Source organism: Haemorhous mexicanus, chromosome 7 (genome assembly GCF_027477595.1).
Source record: "Haemorhous mexicanus isolate bHaeMex1 chromosome 7, bHaeMex1.pri, whole genome shotgun sequence".
NCBI classification, from domain to species: domain Eukaryota; kingdom Metazoa; phylum Chordata; class Aves; order Passeriformes; family Fringillidae; genus Haemorhous; species Haemorhous mexicanus.
Genome location: NC_082347.1, coordinates 21,976,298 through 21,998,443, shown reverse-complemented (window position 1 = coordinate 21,998,443; position 22,146 = coordinate 21,976,298). Strand labels below are relative to the sequence as shown.

The 22,146-nt window shown below is 45.2% G+C and overlaps 1 protein-coding gene across 14 annotated transcripts in view; it reads right to left on the bottom strand.

Annotated features, from left to right (window-relative positions):
* CAMK2G (calcium/calmodulin dependent protein kinase II gamma) overlaps window positions 1-19,730 on the bottom strand; it is a 120,100-nt gene extending 100,370 nt beyond the window's left edge. For 3 of the 14 annotated variants that reach the window (XM_059851344.1, XM_059851348.1, XM_059851347.1), the window contains exons 1-2: window positions 19,507-19,723; window positions 17,554-17,648 (exon numbers count right to left, since the gene is read on the bottom strand). In XM_059851344.1, coding sequence (XP_059707327.1) covers window positions 17,554-17,648; window positions 19,507-19,571 — 160 coding nt within the window. In that variant the 5' untranslated portion in view covers window positions 19,572-19,723. Of the gene's footprint in view, window positions 1-17,553; window positions 17,649-19,506 lie in introns of all 14 variants that reach the window. The other 11 variants (XM_059851352.1, XM_059851351.1, XM_059851349.1 and 8 more) reach the window with 7 other exon arrangements.
* Between the last annotated feature and the right edge of the window lie 2,416 nt (window positions 19,731-22,146).

Here is a 22,146-nt window from a genome sequence, read left to right as displayed (position 1 = left end):
AGGGAAGCCTGTATTCTTTGCTGAAGTTATAAAGAAAACAACTGTCAACTGGGAAAAAAAAGACATGTATCTATGTTTCAGGATGATCCCAGTCACCCTGTACAAAGGAAAGAACGGCTGAATCTCGCAATGCAAAACACAACCTGAAGAAATAAGTCTGTAAATCCTTTCCTTTTTTAAAAACATTCCTCTTCTAATATACTGACTTAAATTACACGCAAGTTTTTCATTCTTTTTTTCTTATCTACAGTATTTTTCTAAAGGCAACAAGTTTGAAATGAATTATTGAAAAGATAAATTTTCTATGCATTGCATAACCACATTTGTTTTTATTACAGAAAGGGCAGACCACAGAGCCTCTAACTAGTTTTCACACTACACTTTAATTAACCTTAATCACATTCCAACTCTCCCTACTATTTTCCTTTTCCCTCTACTCTTATATGGCTATTCCTTGCAGCACTACCACAGTATGGTTTCTAACTGTCTTCTAAACAAAACCTGAATCACCCTATTTGAAAAGTAAGCAGTACCCCCAGCATACACATTATTAAGTGTAGAATAGCTTTCTGGTCATTCCCTCACGGTTTTTATTCCTTCCCCTGGCCTGGCTTTAAGTTAATGACAGGTCTTCAGCTCTGTCCTATAACTTCTCATTATTCCTTCCAATGAGCTAACAGTAATCTTCTTAAACACACACAAGATTTTATTCCTCCCTGGGTGGTAAAGGATGTTCTGCTCTTGAAGACTTCATATTACTTTGACATTATCATATGGTCAAGAGGGCTTGCAGTAGTATACCTTGCGCACCAACAGCTGTTTCCTGGGGAAAGATTTCAAATGCCTAAACCCTACATTAATATGGATGCTTCTAAATTCTCCAGGAAGGCAGAAACCTTTGCACTAACAGACAGATTATTAGCCAAAAGACACAGCAAGAGTGGGGCAGAACAGTTTCCTGTCAGCATCCCATAATCCAAATTTTCACAACCGAATCAATTACTTAGATCTCAAAATGCAGACAATTTTAGAGTTTATCTAAATTCTTGCCATGAAATTGGGGTTTTCTTAACTCTTAGGTACAGTTGCTTATCTTAGAGATTAAAGTTTTCATTTCTGCCACCTTATTTTAACACACTTCAGAAAATAAACTATTGCAGATGGTACTGTCCCTGTAGTTATGAACACAAGGTAGTAATTTTACATCTAAGTGACCTCCTTTAATTCTTCTGATTGGTCTTCAAACACACACACACATATATATACAAACAAAACCATTGTGTGCTTATTGTCTTGTAAGCGCCTTCTGTACCAACAGCAGTTACCTCTGATTGAGTTTTCAATCCTCTTCATCTGGAAATATCACAGAAAGGGAGAGAGTCCAAAGGCATACCAAATATAACATATTTTGGAGCTGTATTACACAACAGTAAGCAAATCAGAGCACAAAGTAGTACAGAAAACACATCAAAATATTATCCCTGTAACCAGCAAACTATACCACAACTCCTCATACTACTACATGCTTTAGCCCACGTTATTTTCTGCCAAATGCCCACAGTTTTTTTTCTACCTACACTCTTCCTATCACTGTTACAGCAAAGAATATGACTTGGACTCTTTTCCTAACTCATCATGGCTCATTGCCAAGTGTTCTGGAAAGCACTTGAAAATTCGCATCTTTCTCAGTATTCCCAAGTGTAAAACAGGGCTAATACTTCCCTGCCCAGCAGTAGTACTGGGAGGATCAAGGATATTTAATGAAACCTGTTGATGTATTACATAGATGACAGAGAGAACAACCAAGTAAGACTGAGGGTACATGGTTAAAAAAAGCTGCAGGAACAATTTCCTGGTAGTGCAGAGGAGCACACTGCAGTGGAATGATGACATTCCTTCAGGTAGAGGAATGCAAATTTTGGAAGGACAAAGCAGTGGGGGCAAAGAGAACCAAGCTCCTGAAAAACAAGATTAAACACCCACAAGTGATAGCACCCTGCAAAAAAACCTACTTGGAAGAGGAAGTTCCTGGCATTGACTCCACCTTTACCAACACATGAACAGAAACCATAATGCTCTCCCTGTGCACAAGGGGCTACAAAAGCTCCTTCTCAAACCCAATGCACTCCGATTCAGCCATCACTGTCAGAGCTGTCCAAGCCTGCACACCTACTGCATCCAGTCCCAGTTTTCCAATGACACAGCTGTACAATGTGGCTCTTGAATAAAATGCTACATGATAATGCAGCCACTGGTCACCAAACAGCTGGATTTATTTTGAATCAACCAAGGAAATTTATGCTTGAATGAAAATGAGAGACACTCAGGAGGGAGACAAAACCTCAGAATTTCTGCATACTCCTAATACTGGTATTCAGCAGGACATCACTGTTCAATGAATAATGCCATCCTTCACTGCAGGAGATGCTGTGGGGCCTCTGTCCATGCAACACCAAGGTTACATCCATTGCTTCTTTTTAGCTATTCTAGACAGTTGGGAGAAGGAAGGATGCTGGAAATGCTGCCTTGATTTGATATTTGAGAGACATGAATGAGAGAAGTAAACTAAAAAGAAAATCTTCTTAAAGGCACAGATGAATGGCGCTGCACCCCAGTGCTGAATGACTTCCCTCCGAAAGAGATAATACCTCCGCTAAAATACGCTCTTCTGACAAGAAGGAACATCAAGCCCTAGGGGATTAGAATAATTAAAAAAAAAAGGTCAAACCATCTATTTTAAGGCTATGTTCCCCTAGCAATACTAGGAGAACTTTAAATTAAGCAGAGCAAGCAGTAAATACAGAGCAGCTAACCAGACATTTCAATGAGAGAAGACTTAAAATGCACACATGTGCCGCAGCAGATACCACCTGTAGCAGAGCCACCAAAATACTTCTGTACCAAAGAGCAAAGCGCACCATGTTCTCAGTAAATCCATGTGGCAGCAGGGAAAGAGACAGCGTGGTTGCCTCTGGCTTCTGAAGAGTCCAAGAACTTCATCCTGTGCATATAAAGTGCTCAGGCTCTTCAAGGTATTGTATGGAAGCAAGACAGCAAGAAGACATAATAAAAGCCACCACTCACTAAAACAACTTCAAATGTCAGGACTACTTAAAAACATACACAGGGTTATGCATGTATGCTACACGCATAGCAAGAATCTCTTTGTATGTAAAAGCATAAAGAGGAGTTTTTAAGCACTGATAACTTTGAACATGATATCTAATCAGGGAGGAGTCTCCCCCAATCTTTCTGTAACTGGCTTTTCTTGCAGGCAGTTCACAAGTCTCTGTGTTGCACAGGCACAGCACCCACCCACTCGAGACTGCTGCCACCATCCCTGCACTGCAGCCACACAGCTTCCTGATCCCAACAGCAACAGGCCTGAAAACCAAATTTAATTTGGTTAAACTTGTTACCTTGATCCAAAGCTACTCAAGGGGCTCTGCTTCCTATGCTCTCTTCCAGGAGTACAGTACTGGCACAAAAAAGCTATTTCCATATACACTCCAAAAGTTCTTTCCACATGCACTTTTCTCACACCCAGCTGCAGAAGATCCTGGTTTCCAGAGCTACACTAAAGTAGCCCCTTCTATGGTTGCTCCAAGACATACAAAGTTCTAAAGAAATATCCAGTCTACCCAGAAACCAAATAACTGCCCATCTCCACCACTTCAATAATTCCTTACTGAATGGTTCTTCTGAACTTGTTTTCCTGATTCAAGGCATAAGACTGAAAAGGAAAAGAAATGTGCTGCAATACAGAGGGAACAGACATCTTCCTCTCAGAGGAAGACACAGGTGCTTCTTAAGCCAAGTATTTTGTCAGCCCACAGCCTTGGTCAGTTGAGCTTTGCAATCTGCCTGTATTACATTCATGCTTTGTTAGCTATAGATGCCATAAAGATCAACCTTTTGGGCGTTGCAAGCCACAGACCTGGGGGGTGGGAGAGGTGTTTCAAAAGAATAAGCACACACCTTCTCCTCTAGCCGAGACCAGCCATTTGGCAGCAACCCAGTGCAACATAATACATCCAGTACAAGGAGCAAATTGCCTGTGAGGGACTGGCCTGTACACCAACACACAGCTCTGCAGCACTGACATCCCTATACACAAAAAATAAAAAGTAAAAGGGCAGAAACAAACTCCACTGCAACCAAAGTTAGGCTTTATTTCTTTTTAGTTCCTTTTTCCTTGTTTTCTTCTTTTCCCCTGGGCTAATTCAGAAGCCCATTATACTTTTAACAAGGAGTTATGCTGCACAGTCACTGGGGCTGTGTCCCTGAGTGCTGGCAATGTATTTGTAAGGAACTCATGATCTCCATGGGCATCTTTACAAAAGAAAGATCAGGCATGCTATCAATGAATTGGGAGCCCTTTCTGCATCTCTGTGACATTTTCATCACCATAACTGGCCACGGGTAGAATATCCCAGGAAGCAAACCCTAAAAATAACTTCTTACAACAAGTCAGACAGTCCCCCAGCAAAAGGGGAGGGAACATTGCTTACACACAGTTAGCACAATTTGGTTATTACAAAAGGGACAACAAATGTCCAGAAAACAGGAGAGGCAGAGACGAAGCAGAAGAGGAAAAGTGGGTGTTGAATCTTACATCAATTTTTTCTGCATCACCAATGACTGTCAATTGGAAATGCTTTTCCAAGTGGAAATAAATAAATTGAAATAGAAATATGGAACCAAGTCCGCCCAGAATACTTTTAAATACAGTGAAGGAAGAAGCCTTGCCAGAATGCACCAGAATGAAAACCATTATGCACTTCCCATAAGCTGCAGCCACCTTGGAGGAAGGTCCTTTAGGGCCCTCTCCAGCAATGGCCTAAGGGGCCCTAGGAATCCCTGTGAGCTACAGAGGAATTCCTTCACCAGAATATCCTCAGAAACTTGTGGATGGGGAACAAGAAAGCAATTGTACAAGTGCTCCTGTCATAGCTGATAGCCAGGCAGTCTTTCGAGGAGCTTCTACTTCCTGGAGAAGCAGAGGAGAGGCAGGGGAAGAGCAGAACAACAAGTGGTCCACTCCTCAGCCACATGCTTAAAGCCACAAGCTCTCCAGCCAGCCTTCCTGACGTGCTGGAGGGGCTGCAATCCTCTCAGACGGCTCATCTACCCCACCTGTAGCAGGACTACTGCACACATGGCTCTTCTCCTCCTCCTTCCCCTCATAGCAAGTCACTCAGCAGCAGTCCCCACCCTGCCAGGTGCAACACCTGAACAGCCAGGGCACTCCAACTGACTCCACCCGTGGGCTCCCTCCCTGGCATCATCCCTTTGCACTAGCACTTGGTCTCTCTGACAGCCATGCAACAAAAGACAACACAGTTGTAAACGTGCAACCCATGGGGCCTCTGTGCACTTCTGACTGACATGCAGAAGCTCACGACAAGCTCCAAATTCTAACAGGACATCCTGTGTAAGAAGGGAGTGTGCTATACAGACATCCTGACAGGACTGGCCCTAAGTAAACACCTGGTTAGACTGTGGCAGAGTGAGGAGGGGAAAAGCATGACAGGATTTTCCAGTTCCAGGATTGCTGCCCACTGTGCTTTTCCATGTTTTCCTGCCCCTGAGCAGCTGATGCATACACAGGCACAGAAGGGAGGGGCTCCTACCATCAGCACTGCGCTGCCATCCCTTTCTCCTCCTGCAAAAAGTCTTTTCTGAACAAGTTTCCGTGTGCTTTGGGGAGGACCCAGCCACAACTGCAGACACTGGGCTCACTCGCACTCACTCCCTCTTGATTTACAGAAGTTCCCTGCTAACAGCTGCATTGCAGATGAACTCTCTTAAAGTGGACACGTAGCGAGAGAGTAGGACACAGAGCTGCTCCAAAGGCAACACAGCCATATTAGCACCTTCTCTGCTGCATTCACAGCAACTGTACATGTGCAAGAACTCCAGCACCTCTGTCTTAAACTCACTAGGCACAGAGGGTCCTGAAGAACACAGCCTAACAAAGAGAAACCAGACCAAGTGAGCTTATTTCTGGACATAAGTTCCCTTCTTCTCCCCATCAGCTGACCACATCAGGTGTCGTGGTTTTGGATGAACCAGCTAAGTAAGTATCAGACTACAGCTGGTTAGCAAACAAGGTAACAGTGCGACAGGGAGGCAGATCTCAGCAGTGTCAAGTCACTGCAATGCAGGATCCAGGAATTCAAAGATGCAGAAGGAAGAATTTAAGTTCCTCTGGCTCACTCGAGCTGCATGTTGCCTTGTTCCTGAGCCAACCCCCACCACCCCTTTAGATAAGGTAACTGCAACCATGAAACCCAGGTTTTGTTTCCAAGACAGGGAAGAAATTTTGGCTGTGCTTTCAAATGAGGAAAAACTTCAGCAATTAACATTTCATAATTCATCAGGGAGATAGGAAACTCCTTGACTATTTGTGAAGTGGTGGGAGGGAAAGCTTTTTAAGCTCAGCTTCAGGACTACTGAGGAAACTAAATGTACATTGCCACAAAGAGTTAAGAAGGCATAATGTCCTTCCTTATAACTGTAACAAGCTGTGCAGCAACACAAACTGCTAGCAGCAACTAGAGGCAGCTGAATTTGTTAGCAATATTTGATAATGATTATAAAAAAAGCCAACTGCCTTGGGTCCCTTTTTTCATATCTTCTTGCTGAACTTGGCTGTCTGGAGAAGACAATGAGAGTTCAACTCCCAGTCTACTACTGGAAGTAGAAGTGCTTCCACACAAAGGACAAGCTGACCAACACTTCAGTCCTCTACATCATCCTTATTAAGTGCAAGAGCAATTCAGACAGACAGAGAAGGCTGTGGATCATTGCTCTGCATCGAAAATTTTAATCCAGGCAACTTCATAACAAGCAGCAGACACAACACAATACCCTAATCTGTGGAGCTGGCAGATTCTAGGCCAGATGACACACGAGTCAAACAAAAAAGGGGAGAGCTGAAAGCCACTTTTCAATCTGCAATTAAAAAATCAGGAATATTTAAAGTAACATAGGAGCTATGAATCACTACTTTAACTTGTAGTGAGGAAACACATCATGACAATCAAGCTTTGTCTCTGCACAGGCACCAGTTATAAAATAAAGCTGTGCAACTTCAATGCTCCTAATCTCTCTGACACAATCTCAACAGAGGACATTTGATACCCAAAGCTTACATGGACAGGCCCTGAGGCAGGCAAAATTAAACTTAACAGCACACCAATTCTATTGGCAAACAACAGAAAAGTCCTGCTTGGCATCATCAGGCCATACTCTCTAGTGGCCTCCAAGAAAAATGTTCCAGGGGCCAGTAAAGACAAGTTCCTCCTTCTACATCTATTTTTTTTCCTCCAGCCAATGGGCAATTTCTTGGCCCATTACTCATGAAATGTTATATGCTTTGACATAAAGAAATATGAGGAATTAAATAAGTTTTTTTTAAAAAAGGAAAAAACCAACCAAGATACACATGGACATTTTCAGAATGGCAGCTGCTCTAATACAGTAGAAACACAAAGTTTATTTGGCAGGCACTGGAGACCAATACAGGATGAGTTTCAACCAGCTGTTTTCCCTGAAAAAGGAAATGTAATTTGAAATGTGCATATAGAAAGTGCATCGCAGAGAGAGCACTGGACTGTCCCCTATGAAGTCACATTTCAAGTCAGGTGTATGAGATCAGGTCTCTAGCAGCAAACAGAGCTGGATAAACACACACATCTCACCCCCCTCCAGAGCTGCAGGAAACTTTACAGACTAAATTCTGCTGCACAGGCAAAGAGACCCCTTGTGAAAGAGAGGTCCCTGTACAAGAACAGGGAACAGAGGAAGTACACTAAAGTTTAAGGATTTAGCTCTTCAGTTTCCTTTTTTTCATCTCAGACGTCAGGCTATGTCAGACTGCTTCTCGTTTTCTCACTGCTCCCCTGGGATTGAGAAAACCTCTTTCAAAAAAGAGTCATCCTCAACATCAAGAAATGACATCTCTGTCTTCACAGCTATCACTTACCACAGTCTACACCAACTGAGTTATCAGGGATGACACAGTAACTGCAGAAGATAAAGCACATCCAAACACTGAGTTGCTTCATAAGACAAGCTGCAGCCTACACCAGCTAACTCAGGTGCCTAGAGAGGAGTAGAAGTGAAGGAAAGGAAAGAATCCTTTCCATAGTCTTTCAGGAACTGGCTTCGGAGGCTTAAAATCCTTGTCCTCACATATGGCCTGTACTCACAAGAGCTTAAAAAGTCCACTGGGATTTGGCGTGGTGGGAAACACCTATATCAATAATTTCCATAGATACAAGTGTCTCATTCTGTAAATAAATGTTTTAAGTTGAAGAAGCCCTTCTAGAGTGAAACTAGTTTTTATTACCACAATTCTACTTTACTAAGCCTTCAGACAAACATTTTATACTAGTATATTGTTGTTCAGAAGTTTTCCAGGCACAGCCAGATATGTCTTTCCTGAAGCCGCCTGAAAGCAGGTATCATAATAATTTGCAGAACTGCAAACAACCAAGTGATACCACATTTTGCTGAGCAAAAGGAGAGCACTGAGATTTTGGGCACTGAGTGCAGAGACCCCCTCACCAGCTCTGTGCACCCCAGCCAGCTGCAAATCACTAATTCTCCTAGGACCAGTCCTTATTGCGGTCAGCCTTCACAAAGGAGGCTGCAGCACAGGGTCGTCATAGGACTTCCTCACACTCCAGAGGAGGGAAAACTGCCAAGCTTAGCTTCTCTCATGCACTGCCTGCCCACTGTGCTATCAACTGTGCTATGCAGGGACACTGCCCCCAGCTCTGGGAAAGGAATAAAAGCATATTGGTCAAGACCACTACTAGCCCTTGTAGTGCTGGTATGGTTTTGCATGAGACATTTTCAATGACAACAGTCTTGTGCTATTGATGAGAGTAGTGCAGGCTGGTTAGAACCACGTTTGATAGTCTGCAACCTGCAGGCAACACTGAAACTTGATTTCCATGAACTCTAGTACAGAAAATCTCTAAGCACAAACTAAAGAACTAGACTTTACATGTAGGAATAGGGAAAAAAAAGACTAAAAAAGAGAGACCATCTTTTCCCACTTCTTACTTTCCACCTGCCAAAGCAATGCAAATCCCAATGACTTATGCAGTGAAAAGAGGGTGCATTCACCCTCTCTTCAAAGAGGAAATCTATCAGGGCAGTGTTGCTCAGAGTTTAGACTGGAGGAGGAATGCCAGTCTGCATTCCCCCCGCCATCCCAGTAGTATAGGAAAGGGAGCCTGGTATTTCTCACTAGGATACTGTCCTTCATTAATTCATCTCTCACCCTCCTCCCCTCCTTTCCCTCCTATAAGAAAGTTTGATCCTTTGGCTCACATGCATCTGGTAAATTTTTCAGTCCCTGTTTGCCACTGTCATCATGGCAACAGCCCCCAGAGATAACCCAGCAGCTCTGCCACAGCAGGCAGGCTGCCACTCCCTGTCTGATCTGCCATTTAGCCTTTGGTTCCTAGGCCTACAAAGAGCTGTGGCCACTCCCAGTCTCATCTTCGCAAGCATATTCCTTCCTTAGAGAAGTTGACATGGCATTTGTTTTTCTTTAAAATTAACTGAGTCTTCATTCCCACAATGCCTGAGACAATTCTCAGCTCAATTTTTGGGACTCTGACAGAATCACACAAATAATAGCACTGCAAAAAGAGATGCTGTCTTTGCTGTCCCAGAAAGAAAAGTTTTGTGTTTAACAGTGCAATCACCTGCGGCTTCTAGCAAAGAGAAAAGATTAGCTAGCAACCTTCTCTGAAGCACCACACTAACCTGGACTTGTCCCAGCATCACAGGTAAGCACACCAGGCACAGGTAAGACAAGAGCTCATGGCTGTGGAGGCTTGGACAACAGCTAACTCAGGACGGGAACTTTGGACAGGAGCAGCAGGACAGGGGGTCACCAGAGAGATATGTAACTCGTGCTCTCGGGAACATAACGCGAAAGTTATACGCGCACACACATTCTCTGAAATGTCATCACATTTACTCAACTCACATCTCAGAGATGGGGAATTCTCTCTCTGGCTCTGCCAGGAGCAGAGCGAGACAGATCCTGACACCAGAAGTAAAGCCACATGGTCATCTCCTCTCCTGATTCCATCATAAAAAGGCAAGATACAACATTGACCAGCTCTCCTGGCATCTCTGTATTAGTCTCAGACATCAGTAATCAGTCATTTGTACCAACATCCACATTTCCCAGTCTGGTCATCTAAATTGTGGGAGCAACAGAAATTGTACAATATTCTCTGGGAGGGACGGAGAGTAAAGCAGCATTACTAAAGGGCTATTTTCAATCAAAGCATTATAAATTAATATAATTATGGGTTAAAGTAACTGATCCATGAAAAACATATGAACATTCAAAATGAACTCAAAATTAAAAAGGAAAGAAAGGCATATGAAGAGTAAAAGGTGAAAAAAGCTACAAGGAAATAAAATCTAACAACTATAGACTCAGTTTCAGCAGAAAGTCAAATCCATGCTTCACTTATCTTTAACTACCCTTAGTGTTCAGAAAGCTTACTTCTAAGATAGTGCCAGCCCATTTCTTCGGAGGTATTCTGCAACTGTTGTCCAAAAATCATACAGGCAGCAATACCAGAATGTTTGGGGAGATGTTACCAAAGTATAAAGTGGTATTTAAATTTATTAAGGTATAAAAAGGAACAAGATGTCAGCCTAATTCATAGGGCCGCAATTTTTGAAGCATTAAGCTTATTTTTGTAAGGATCAGCAGCAACTACAGTGGTTGAAGTTACAGGGTCACATTTCCTCCATACACTAAAAAAACCCCAAAACATCTAGTGAGCAACTCAAAATTTTAAGGATGCATTTGCCCATCAGAAATCAGTGCACCTCTGTTTTCTCAAAGATAATTACTCTGAGCACTGACATCACTTCAGTTGCAAACACACAATGATGTGAGATACTCCACATTTGTTTTTTACAGCATTCAAGGCTTCTTTCCTGTGCTGGTGACCCTAGTGCCAGGCAATATTGCCTCTTTGCCCAATCAAGCCAACAGCAATAGCTCACTTCACAGCCAAACACCAGCAAATGAATGTGGTTTTTTTTTTACATCTGTTATGTTGGTAAAAATCAGAAGATTTCAAGAACAGAGGAAACAAAAAGAAACACCTGAAATACCAAAACAGGTGACAGGTCAGAAAAAGTGGGGGGTGATGCCTTCATTGTCAGGGTTGTGCTCACACACAACACAGTGGAGAGAAATTTTTGCATTAGCATGTTTCCCTTTTAAAAGCTGTCTTCACCCAATCTGGAGGGCAAGAACAACTAGAATTGGGCGTGGAATTGAACAAAAATATTGTCATAGTCCTCTCTTAAAACAGTGGAACAGTGTTGCTAACCCATTGTTGGGGAGGTGGGTACTCTTTAAAAATTTCTTTCTGATCCACAGATGAATCCCCCTCTGCTAGTGATGATTTTGCTACTGTCTAGAGAAGGATTAAATTTGGAGACAATGAAATCTCTGTGATACACCGCAAAAAAAAAGCAAATAGTTTTTTCACTGGATCCTTCTTACAAGAACTCCAAGTAACTCTCCTTACCCAAAATATCTACAGGCTGCTCAACACCCCGCTCTTCACCCTAAGGACACCTACAAATATTTCAACCATGGCTGGCTGATCAGAGTAAATGCTCTAGAGCCAAGGGCTTTGGGACACGTGCAGGAGTTAGTCTAATCACATTTCTGCCATACACAAATCCAGTTTATATTGGGAAAACAAGAAACCTGACTCTCTCATCAAGCTCCTTTCTCTAACCTCGTGCAGAGGCAGTGGGAATTCCTGCCCAATCTGTGTGCCCACTTCCCCCCCCCCCCCCCCCCCATTGTTAATGCCGGAAATTTAATACTCAATGTGACCACTGAGAAGACAGACACAAGCTGAAATCCTGTCTGCTCTGTTCCAGCTCCTTTATAAAATATACAGCGTAAACTGAGAGGCAACCTGGGGTAACCCCAACCATCACTAACATCCACAGTGGGAGGAAGCCAGGTTCTAGCCATAGTGAGCCTCAGTAAAGCAAGACTTCCACCACTCACCACCCCAACAATCTCTGCTGGCTCTCACACCAGGGTATTTTCCTGCCCGCACTGATATGTTGGGGCAGACAAAAAGCCAAGCCGACCTTCAGCAGCCCCCCACTAAGTTCCCAGGTCCAACCTCTCCTCCAAGGTCAGGGTCTCCTCTTTGGCACAACCTCTCCTCCTTCTCCAAACACCTCTTCCAATGAAATTTCCCCTACTGATGTATATATACTATTTGAACCCCTCTTCCCCTATGCAGGGGACTGCAAGCAGAGGAAGGTAGGAAGAACAGGGGGAGGAAGGCTGCTGGTGGGATGTAGAGGGCTACTGTTTCTAACATGAGCTGAGCAGCCTCACCACCATCCCCTGCTGCACTTCTGTGCTGTGGTGCAGAGTGAAGAGTTCAGCTGCTTGCTACCCACAAGCCCACTCCACCAACTGATTCCTCCCCTGCAGCCCCCATCCCGAGCACCCAGACTTAGTCACTCCACCAGGCAGTTCCCAGCCTCAAACAATGCTCTGGGGAGTGTGCAGCACTCTGCTCTCTGCTTCCCTCCATGTGTGCAAAGACCTCCAAAAACTTTCCAACCTACTGCAGCTGGTCTGCTATATATGCTCCCAGCATCTCTCAAACTTCTGCACACAGCAAAGGGGAGGCACGGGGTGGAGCTGGGGCACAGGGAAGGTCTTCACTCAGCCCATGCTGCAGGAAGGAAATCTTCTCTCCCAAACCAAATGGCTGGACCTGATTTGGCTGCTCAGCAAGTACAGCTGAGCAGACATAGTTTGATTTGCCATCCTCTGCAAGAAAGGACATTTGTCCTCAACCTACAAACACAGGAACACATAGAGGACAGCCATCACAGGACATTTCTATGCGAGTCTGGCTTTGCGCTTGAGCCCCGCGCGTGCTGGGCTCGCCTGCCCTGGCGGAGCCGGTGGCCCCGCTGCAGTGCAGCAGCCTGCACACAGCCAGTGCCAGCAGTGTGCACTGCCCCACAGACACTCGAAACCTGGCAGCCTCAAGAGCAGTCCAAGGGAGTTTTAATGCAAGCAGCAGCTAGGAACATGTACAGACCAGATCAAGAGAGATGTTAGGGGCTGATGCTGCTAGACTTCCTCTGCAGCATTCAAGCTCAAGGTTTTAGTGTCCAGGGGAACTACAGCTGACACTTTCAACAAAACATATTGTAGAGCCCAAATCAGCAACCACTACAGAACCAAAAACCCGAACAACAGTGATGTGGGAAAATAGCAGAATTGGAAGTAGAAAGAGTGTTTTTTTCCTGTTGGGGTTTGATACACAGAAGTAATTCCCTGCTCCTCCCACAATCCACATAATCTCCTACAGGAACAACAACAAAATAACTTGGTAGACTGCAAATTTTTATCTGGTTTACAAATTTGGAAAGATGAAAAACAGGGAGAGAAGCCGCCTCTATTTCACAGTCAAAAGCAAAGCCACAGTAAGGACAGTGAAGTGGACTAACTTACAAGACAGCTGTTTTTAATTCTTTAATCAAGAAATGTCACTTGCCAGAGTTAAAAGATGAAGATTTTCAACAGCAAATTAAATTTAGCAATAGATGTAATACAGAGAGATTTTTCCTCCCGCACCTAAAAAAAGGGCAGAAATATTACAGGTGGTGGCAGGATCACTAAATACTATTTGGTATAAAAAAACACCCCAAAAATTATCAAATCCTAAAGCTCTGCCTACCTCTTTCAAAAGTCAGACTCTCTCTTGAAGTATATGCTAGCAAGTTAAATTGGGGATATCTCCCTACTGCTACTGAAGCTGCTGCTTCTCTCTTGATCTTTTTATCACTGCAAGTAATTTTACTTTATTTGAACTGCACTGTAGCACTACTTGCTATGAATTTTCATGTTCAAAAAGTATATTCTGGTGAAAGCCACAAGACAACTTTCAAAAAAATTACAGTTATTACTTCCCTCTACCCGTAGCGCTGGTAAAAGTCTGTGCATTCAATCCCATAGGAATTTCAGATGACTGAAGCATTGTATTTCCTCCATGTGTAATAACAACTGCTCTTATATGTCAGCTGAATGCTGACTAAGGTGAAGTTCCTCTCCCCTTCCACAAGCATTTGGACCCTATTTAACATTACACATCTTGGCATGGTCTTCACTGGGCAGACTTAAGCATCAACACAACATGAATAATAGCAAATACTTCACTAAAGCCAAAATATGAATTTTAATTTAGAACAGCTCTCACTGACAAAATTTATTAAAAGAGAGAATAGGCATCCAAAAATCACAGACAATATAAAAAAAAGAGACTCCTCTCAACTGCTGACTTGGTATTTTATGAAGGGTGAAGTTTACTAGACTGAAGCTGTTAGGATCAGAACTCTGTCCACCCTCCTTGCTTTCACAGAAAAACACCGTGCCTCTTCAAGTCTTTACCCTTTCATTCCATATAATTCACCCTGAAGCATTCCTCTTCCTCCTTTTCAGCCACATACAGTAAGCTTTTCAGCACCTCCCAGCTACTTATCTAGTATTTCTTCATCACAAGTCTTTAAAAACAAAGGTAACAAGAAGTACTGCAGGAGGAGCGCACGGCTCTGTTACCATTGCCTTGAACAGATTCAAGGAAAGCACTACAGCAGGCAAAACTTCTGTGAAGGAGCAATGGGCTATACTTTGCAGCAGCAGCAAGATGCTGACTCTTGAAGTAGCAGTTACTGCATCAGGTGTCCACACAGGTTCAAATTCTGCTAGAGATAGTATAAAATGTTAAATGTAGCTATGCTTAAACTGGAGAGGGGCTGGCTGTCCCCACATAAAGGAATACTCTGGCTCTCTGACCATGCCTAGAAGGAAACCAGCAGTGTGGGAGGAAGGTCAGGAGGGTGGGTTACCGTGCACAATGGACAGCGTGCAGCTGGGTGCACAGGAGAGCCCTGGACAGAGGTACTGATGGGCAGAGACATGGACAGCCCAAGGAGAAGTGCCAGCTTGGGGAAAGGACACATCAGGCAACACATATCCAAGATGCTGCAGAATTAACACCATAATTCGGCTCCTAAGGGAGACAGCTTTCTAAAACGCCTTTTCCCAATACTTTCTTTTTCAGGCTGTTGCATTGAATCTCCCTAATCACTGATTTACAGCTGCAATGTCTAAATAGCACACATTTCTCCTTCAATATTTTAAAGACCTATTCCAAGGTGAATTCACTAACTTCCTATCAAAATACTCATGTCTTTTACTATAAGTACTTTCTGTTCTTACCCCTTGAGCTCTCAGCAAACACAGCTGGAATAACTGAGGAACCAACATACTCAGCTAAAGTCACCATCCACTTTTCACAGATTCCTCAGTTCTCAGTTAAAACTTCAACACAACCTGATCAGTACCTTGTTTCTGATACTCCTCTGTAGTAGCAGAAACACACATTTTCTTTCTTGGTTCTCCTCACATTTACCCTACCTAATCAGTACATTTTAAAGTATATCATTGCCAGCTGCCTCGAGTTGAGTAGCTTATGACCAGGCTAGCAGCCTCAATGTATTTTATTTATAGGAGGGTATGAAATCTAAATAGTAAGTATGGATCAAAACATGGCCTATATTCACCCATACTTACTTTTCCTACTTATTGGGTCATTAAACTGTCATCACCTTACTATGAAAAACAATTTGAATTATACATTTCTCCCTCTGTAACTCATTAAATGACCAAACACTTAAAAACTGATTCAATCAGTTTTTCTAAGAATTTTGGCCTTCAGCTAATATATTTTTGAATTTTCAACTATGTTCAGCATGCATTTTTTTCCCATTTATCTTATCTCCAGAGCTAACTTCAATACCCTGTCCTTTGTACGACAAGGGCTTAACCTTCATGATCAGTTAATCAAACTTCCCCTCCCTTCTCCAAGCAGCCTGGTGTCCACTAACATCTGAGAAAGGCTCTCCTGAGCTTTAGTCCTCACCACAGGATGGAGAGGGAAGTCTGGTGAGCAAACATGGCATTAATGGCTGTCAGCAAAGCAAAGCCACTCTTCAGACCTCTCCCATATTAAGTTGAACTAATTTTGAACTCAAGAGATTGGATATCCCACCTACATCAGCAGGCACTGTCATGTGATCATTGAGGGGACACTGATTCTCAAAAGATCTGCAGCCATTTCATTAACAATCCAGGGCTCCACTGGTTGGCCCCCAAAACCACCTCCCTCAGGCTAAATGCTAAACACCTTAGTAGATATGCTTGCTTCCAGAAGTAAAAAAAAGAAAAAGAAAAAAAAGAAAAAAAAAAAAGAAAAAAATCACTGCTTCACAGCACACTACCACCGACACTACTTCTTCATACAAACCACACAAACTACAGTAAATGGAAAATTTTCACTATTCTTCAAGCTGTCTTCTGCTCTTATCATCACATTTCATATTCTGGCAAAAAGGAGAATACATATTCTATTTTTCTTTTTGTAAGGATTAGGTAAAACATTATTCACTTCTAAATCATTTCTCAAGATCATTTGCTTTCTCCTCATGCTTTTCCCTTTCATTTCTCAGTCAACCCCCCTACTAAGCCCTCTACTCAACTAGCTAGATAGTCAAGGGCTTCATACATTAATTTTGTGAAATCTGAAAGGCCTCTAAAGGCTTACAACTCTTCTTGCTCACCTTTTCTCGAAAGAGTTGCCTCTGGCATCTCAACTTGTTGTACTCCCTGTTTTCAGCATCTTTCATTGAAGGTCAATTTCTCTCATTCTCCCCCTCATCCACCCCACCCCACCCACCCAATCCCTGTAGTGATTCCCCTCACACTCTTTATGCATACGTATGTCCCTGGAAAGCAAAAGACTAACAGCTTGGAAGAGTTAGATTTTTTCTCTTTTCATAACACTACGGTCTAGTTTCAGGTTTTGCAAGTCTCCAGGCGTAATGAAAGCACAAGCCCCTTGTTCTAATATGCTGAGAAGTCAAATTGGCATGATTTCTCCATCCAACATATTTCTGCCTTTGAATGCAGGCTTTTTAGCTTCCAAACACACCACCTTTAACTACAGCATGAAAGGAGCAAGGCATATAGCATCTATCTTTCAAAAAAAATAATCACATCTGTTCTGGTAAGACAGATCTCCTAGGTAAAAAAGACATTCAGCAAAATAAGTCTGCAACACTTCTCTTTATTATGAGTGATTGGTACAGACACACACATAGATGAATCTACCTCTAGCTCACGCTGAAGAAGAAAGATCTCAAGAAGAAAAAGGACAACATCACTTTACAGAGTATCCATTTCCAGACACAGGAATTTTTCTATCATCCTACACTACCTTCTTTCAGGCTCCTCTTTGCCACACAACTCAATTATTTTGAAATGTCTAAAAATAATGACTGAAACAAGCAACTCCAGATCCCTTAAATTTATTACAGCCTCAACTCCAGTGAAGTATTTTCCTACTAATACCGGGAAGAAAGGTAGATAGAGACACTAACCTCTGGCTGACAGTTTTTTGGTGTTGATGATTTTTGCAGCATATTCCTGTGAAGAATTTTTCTTTACACATCTGCGGACCACAGAGAAGGCTCCCCTGGAAGAAAAATAAAGAGGGCAGGTGCTATGAAACTGAAAATGAAACTATAATAGCAGCAATTCCTGTTCCCAGAGTGGACCAGACTAAGCAGAGGACAGAAGACATACAGAGGAGGTACACAACACCTGAGAATCTGATGAACAATGTATGCTGTCTGATCAGCAAAAAACTTAAGTCTATACAGTACTCAAGCCTCATGAAGACTCCTCAAGCTTCCTCACAGACAGTGCAGTAGGAAGAGCGCACTGTTTGGGGTGAGAGAGACCATACAGGCACAGAAACAGGAGAAGAAGGGATTGATAAACAAGACACAAACAGCCCCGAATGGAGCTGCAAACACTAGCTGGTAAGTCCATCTCCCAGAGACAGCATCCCCGGCAATCACAGCACAAACCCAGGACTCACATCTCCTATGCTCAAGTGCAAGCTCAGTCACAAAGTCATGGCAACACTTTGTAGAAGTTACTAGTTCTCTTATATCACTCAACCCACTTGCAAAATGGGGATACACATGTACCTACTAATGAAATGAGCAGAAAACTACAAGGCTTTCTATATTTCCTCAAGCTGGAAATATTGACATTATTACAACTATTCCAAAGAGAATGACTCTTGGAGAAGAGGTCTGAGTGAGAGGCAAGAAGGATTTCTGTGAGGGGAAAAAAGTGAATACAAGAGACCAAGGTAAAAAGACAGAGACTGAAAATCTACAGGACTACACAATTAGCACTTGGAAACAGCCCCTTATTTTTTAAAAACAACAACAACAAAAAAACCCATGGTGGGTAAAGAACAACAACTAGCTTTACAGGGAATATCTGAAAAGAGGAAAGGACAAATATGAGAAAACTAGCAGAAAATTCCAAGTCCTTCAGATCAGGAATGCAAACCCATGTCTAGGGACAAATGTCCATATTTCAACCATGAGAGAAGGGAACAGAAGCTGCACAAGGGCCCCACAGACAGTTAGTCCTACAGGGAGCCTAAAATAGCTTGAATCCTTCCAATACTGCGGAATCCTTCCTTTTTTTCCCCTTCTTCAACCTCTGCATACAAACCAATGAGCATCAAGGTGAGCACCAGCACTGGGGCCCGGACTTGGTGACACACAGCTGCAGCAGCCTGGGGAGGGACAGGGACACCGGGCTACAGAGAAGAGATGCAGCAGAGCCCAGCAGTTGGTGCAGGAAGGGAGGGAACGAGCAGTAGCACCCACGAAAGCACTGTCCCCATAATCCTACTCTAGCCCTTTCTGCACTGCTTTCCTGCCCAACTGCGCTCCCCTGCAAAGCCCTGTCCTAGGGTGCAGCAGCAAGTCTGCCAATGCGGAGACAAGTGCGGAGAGAGGGAGGGAAGAAGCGAGGAAGCGGGGAGGGAAGAGAAGCGCGGTGCAGCAGCAGCACCTGGTCCTTTCACAGGGACAAGGAAGTGGGGACTGAAGCATCGCGGAGTGGCTGTAACAGTGTCGCGTCCCAGCGCAGAAACAGTTGCAGGGAACGGCAACGCGCAGCTGGGAGACAGTGCAGGAATGAGAACGGGGCAGCCAGGTCCTGAGGAAGGAAAGGAGGGAACAGAGAAAATCTCGGGGTGCAACAGGAGTGCGCAGCCCAAGACAGGCTGCAGGGACACCCGCTGCGGCGGGGCGACCCAGGAAGGCAGGAACACCTTTCCCTCCGGCGGCTATGCCGCTGGGGTGGACGGGGGGCTGGAGAACCGGATTACAGCGCGACAGCTAATCCTTCTCCGGCTCCCGGGAGAGCCGGGTCGCCGGCACAGTGCTCCCAGCAGCGCCGGTGGGTCCCGGGGCCGGGGAGGGCGGCGGGGCGCGGCGCGGGGCGCACAGCAGGCTCCGTACTTGCCAAGCTCCTCGTAGAGCTGGTACTCGTCGGTGAAGCGGGTGCACGTTGCCGTGGTGGCCATGTTCGGGCTGCGGGAGGCTCAGCGTCGCTGGGGCATGGGGCAGGGCGGCGGGGACGGGCCGGGCGGCGCGCTGCTCGGCGGCCTTCCTCCTGGCTCGGCGGGGCGGCGCGGGCTCCCCCGGCGCCCGGCTCGGCGCTCCCCGCTCCGCCGTGCACAGTCACCGCTCGCCGGGGAGGGGAAGGAGGCTGAGCCTGGCCAGCACCGCGAGAACTGGCTCGGAGACACCCCGCGCCGGCCCCCTCCCTCCGCCGGCCCCGGCCCGCCGCGGGGTGTGGCCGCCGGGGGCGCTCCCGGGGCGCCCGCAGCGCCGTCGCCCGCCGGGGGCTGCAGCCGGGGCGCGGCCGCTCCCCCCGCCCGCGGGCGCGGAGCGGGCACTGCAGTGAGCACCCCCGCCCCGCGCCAAGGGCGGGCGGACTGCGGCGGGCGCGCCCCCTCCTCACGCGCTCCGCAGGCAGCCGGGAGCGGACCCCGGCCCGGGGCACCGCGGGTATTTCTCTTAATTCCCCGCGTGAGGGGCGCCGGGCCAGCCGCGGCCGGATAAGCTTCCTGCGTGCGGCGGGAGGGGAGGGAAGAGGGAGCCGCCGCCGCCGCCCTCCCCCGGGCGCACGTCAGCGGGGCTAACACCGGGCCACCCGGCCCTTGCGTGTCGCGGCCCGCCGGCAGCAACCGCCCGGCTCGCTCCGGCCGCTCCGTGCCCGGGGAGGGAGAAGCGGCAGCTCCCGGCCGCCGCCGCCCGTCCCGACCGCAGTCAGAGCCCAGCGCAGGGCGCCCGGCACGCTGCGCTGCCGCCCGCGACCCGGGGAAGCGGGGCCTCAAGCCTTTCTGCGGATCCACCTCAAAGTTGGGCCCTGTGCTCCTGAGCGCTGTCAGGCTGCCCGACCTTGGGGACGCGTGTGGAAGTCCCCGAGGAAATGAACCATCTGGTGCAGAGGTAAAGCGGTAACACACGAAATGGCTTGAAACTGTTAAGAGAGTGCGAACCGGCATTCGCACACACGCGTGGTTTATGGTGATGAGACTTGGGCGCAGAAGACAAACAGAAATCATTAGTCTCCCAACTACAAAAGAAAACAAACCAGTCTCTGTGCTGTCTCTACTAGCACAGCATCTGAGAGTGCTGCTGCAGTGCCTTCATAAGCAAGTTTATTTTCTCCTTTTACTTAAGTGAGTCTGTCTCTGTCTGAACAATTGCCAAATCTGCTTAATATGCAGATTTATATAGGGCAGTCACTGATCCAGCCAGAGAGGGAAGGGCTGCACTGGTCTCTCCTGCGTGACTGGGAGTGCAAGCTGTGTTAAGAACATTCAGAGAGACAGATGAGTGTACCATAAGCCAGGAGTAGCATTAAACTGATCTGAAAATTAAGAGTACTGTATAAGTACCATATATTTCTGCGCCATGTCTGGACTATGAAATCATTGCGTTATTCAATCATATGAAAAGCAGTGACAGCAGCCACCTGCATAAACCCCCCTGCTCCCTGTCTCCAGGTTAAATGCAGCCAGCCCAGTGCTGCAAAGACTACACCAAAGTGATGCAGTGGACAAAAATTCCCTCCTCCTATGCAGAAAGTAGACAGCAAAAGTAGGACAACATAACAGTAGCATTACAACAAAGCAATACCTCTAGAAGGTGATTATGAAACAACAGCATTCTGCGTCTTACACCATGCCAGCATTTAAACCTGGAAATCTGCTGACACAGCTGTATAATTCAGAGAACCAACAAATAATCTATCCAACAGGTATCAGTTGATCAGGCTCCTGCCAAGATAAAACTGTTCCAACAACATCATTTGGTGGTCCACCAGTTTCTTTAACAGAACAGTTGCAGCCAAGGAGGAAAGCAGTTTGACAACCCATGGTCCTTACCAGAGGAATTGGCTGATAACATGAAATTCAAGTGGGAGATTATATATACAGAGGTGGGCACTGTTGCTGATACACAACCAGCACTGCATTTCCACCACCCAAAATGACATTAGATGTCCTTTGTGCAGGAAAAGTGAGCTCTTAAGTTTGTGCTGTGGTTGAACTAGGCGATGTCATCAAGAAATATGCAACCCATTCCCTAATGTTAAGATGCACAGAGCAACTGGAACAGAGCTCTGTTCCAACAATACAAAACTGAGAGTGGAGGATTAGGACTAAATTTTAGCATGCTGTAGTGAATAAGCAGGCAGAGGGAGTGAATCTTACTTTTATGCAGAGGAAAGCAGCTGAGCCATGACCAAAAAGCACAGCAACAGGAGAGGTTTATCTAAAGCTATGTATTAAACTGAGAGCTATTCTGCAGTTGAAAACTGTTTTAACTGGACTCACGGAGTGTTCTATGCTCTACACAAAGCACCCCATGATATTTAAGAAGCTCCGATAGCAGTGGTCTTATAAAAATACACGAGGAACGTAAAAAGAAGGAGACAGAAGAGGACATTTCTCATCTTCAAGTGCTACAAGAAAAAGTGAGGTCTGGAAATCGGAAGGGGAACAGAGGAGCAAGTATGTAAAGAAAAGCTAACCATGTGTTCTGCATAGCAAGTGCTACAGAAACAGATTGCTAACTGAGAAACTTGTG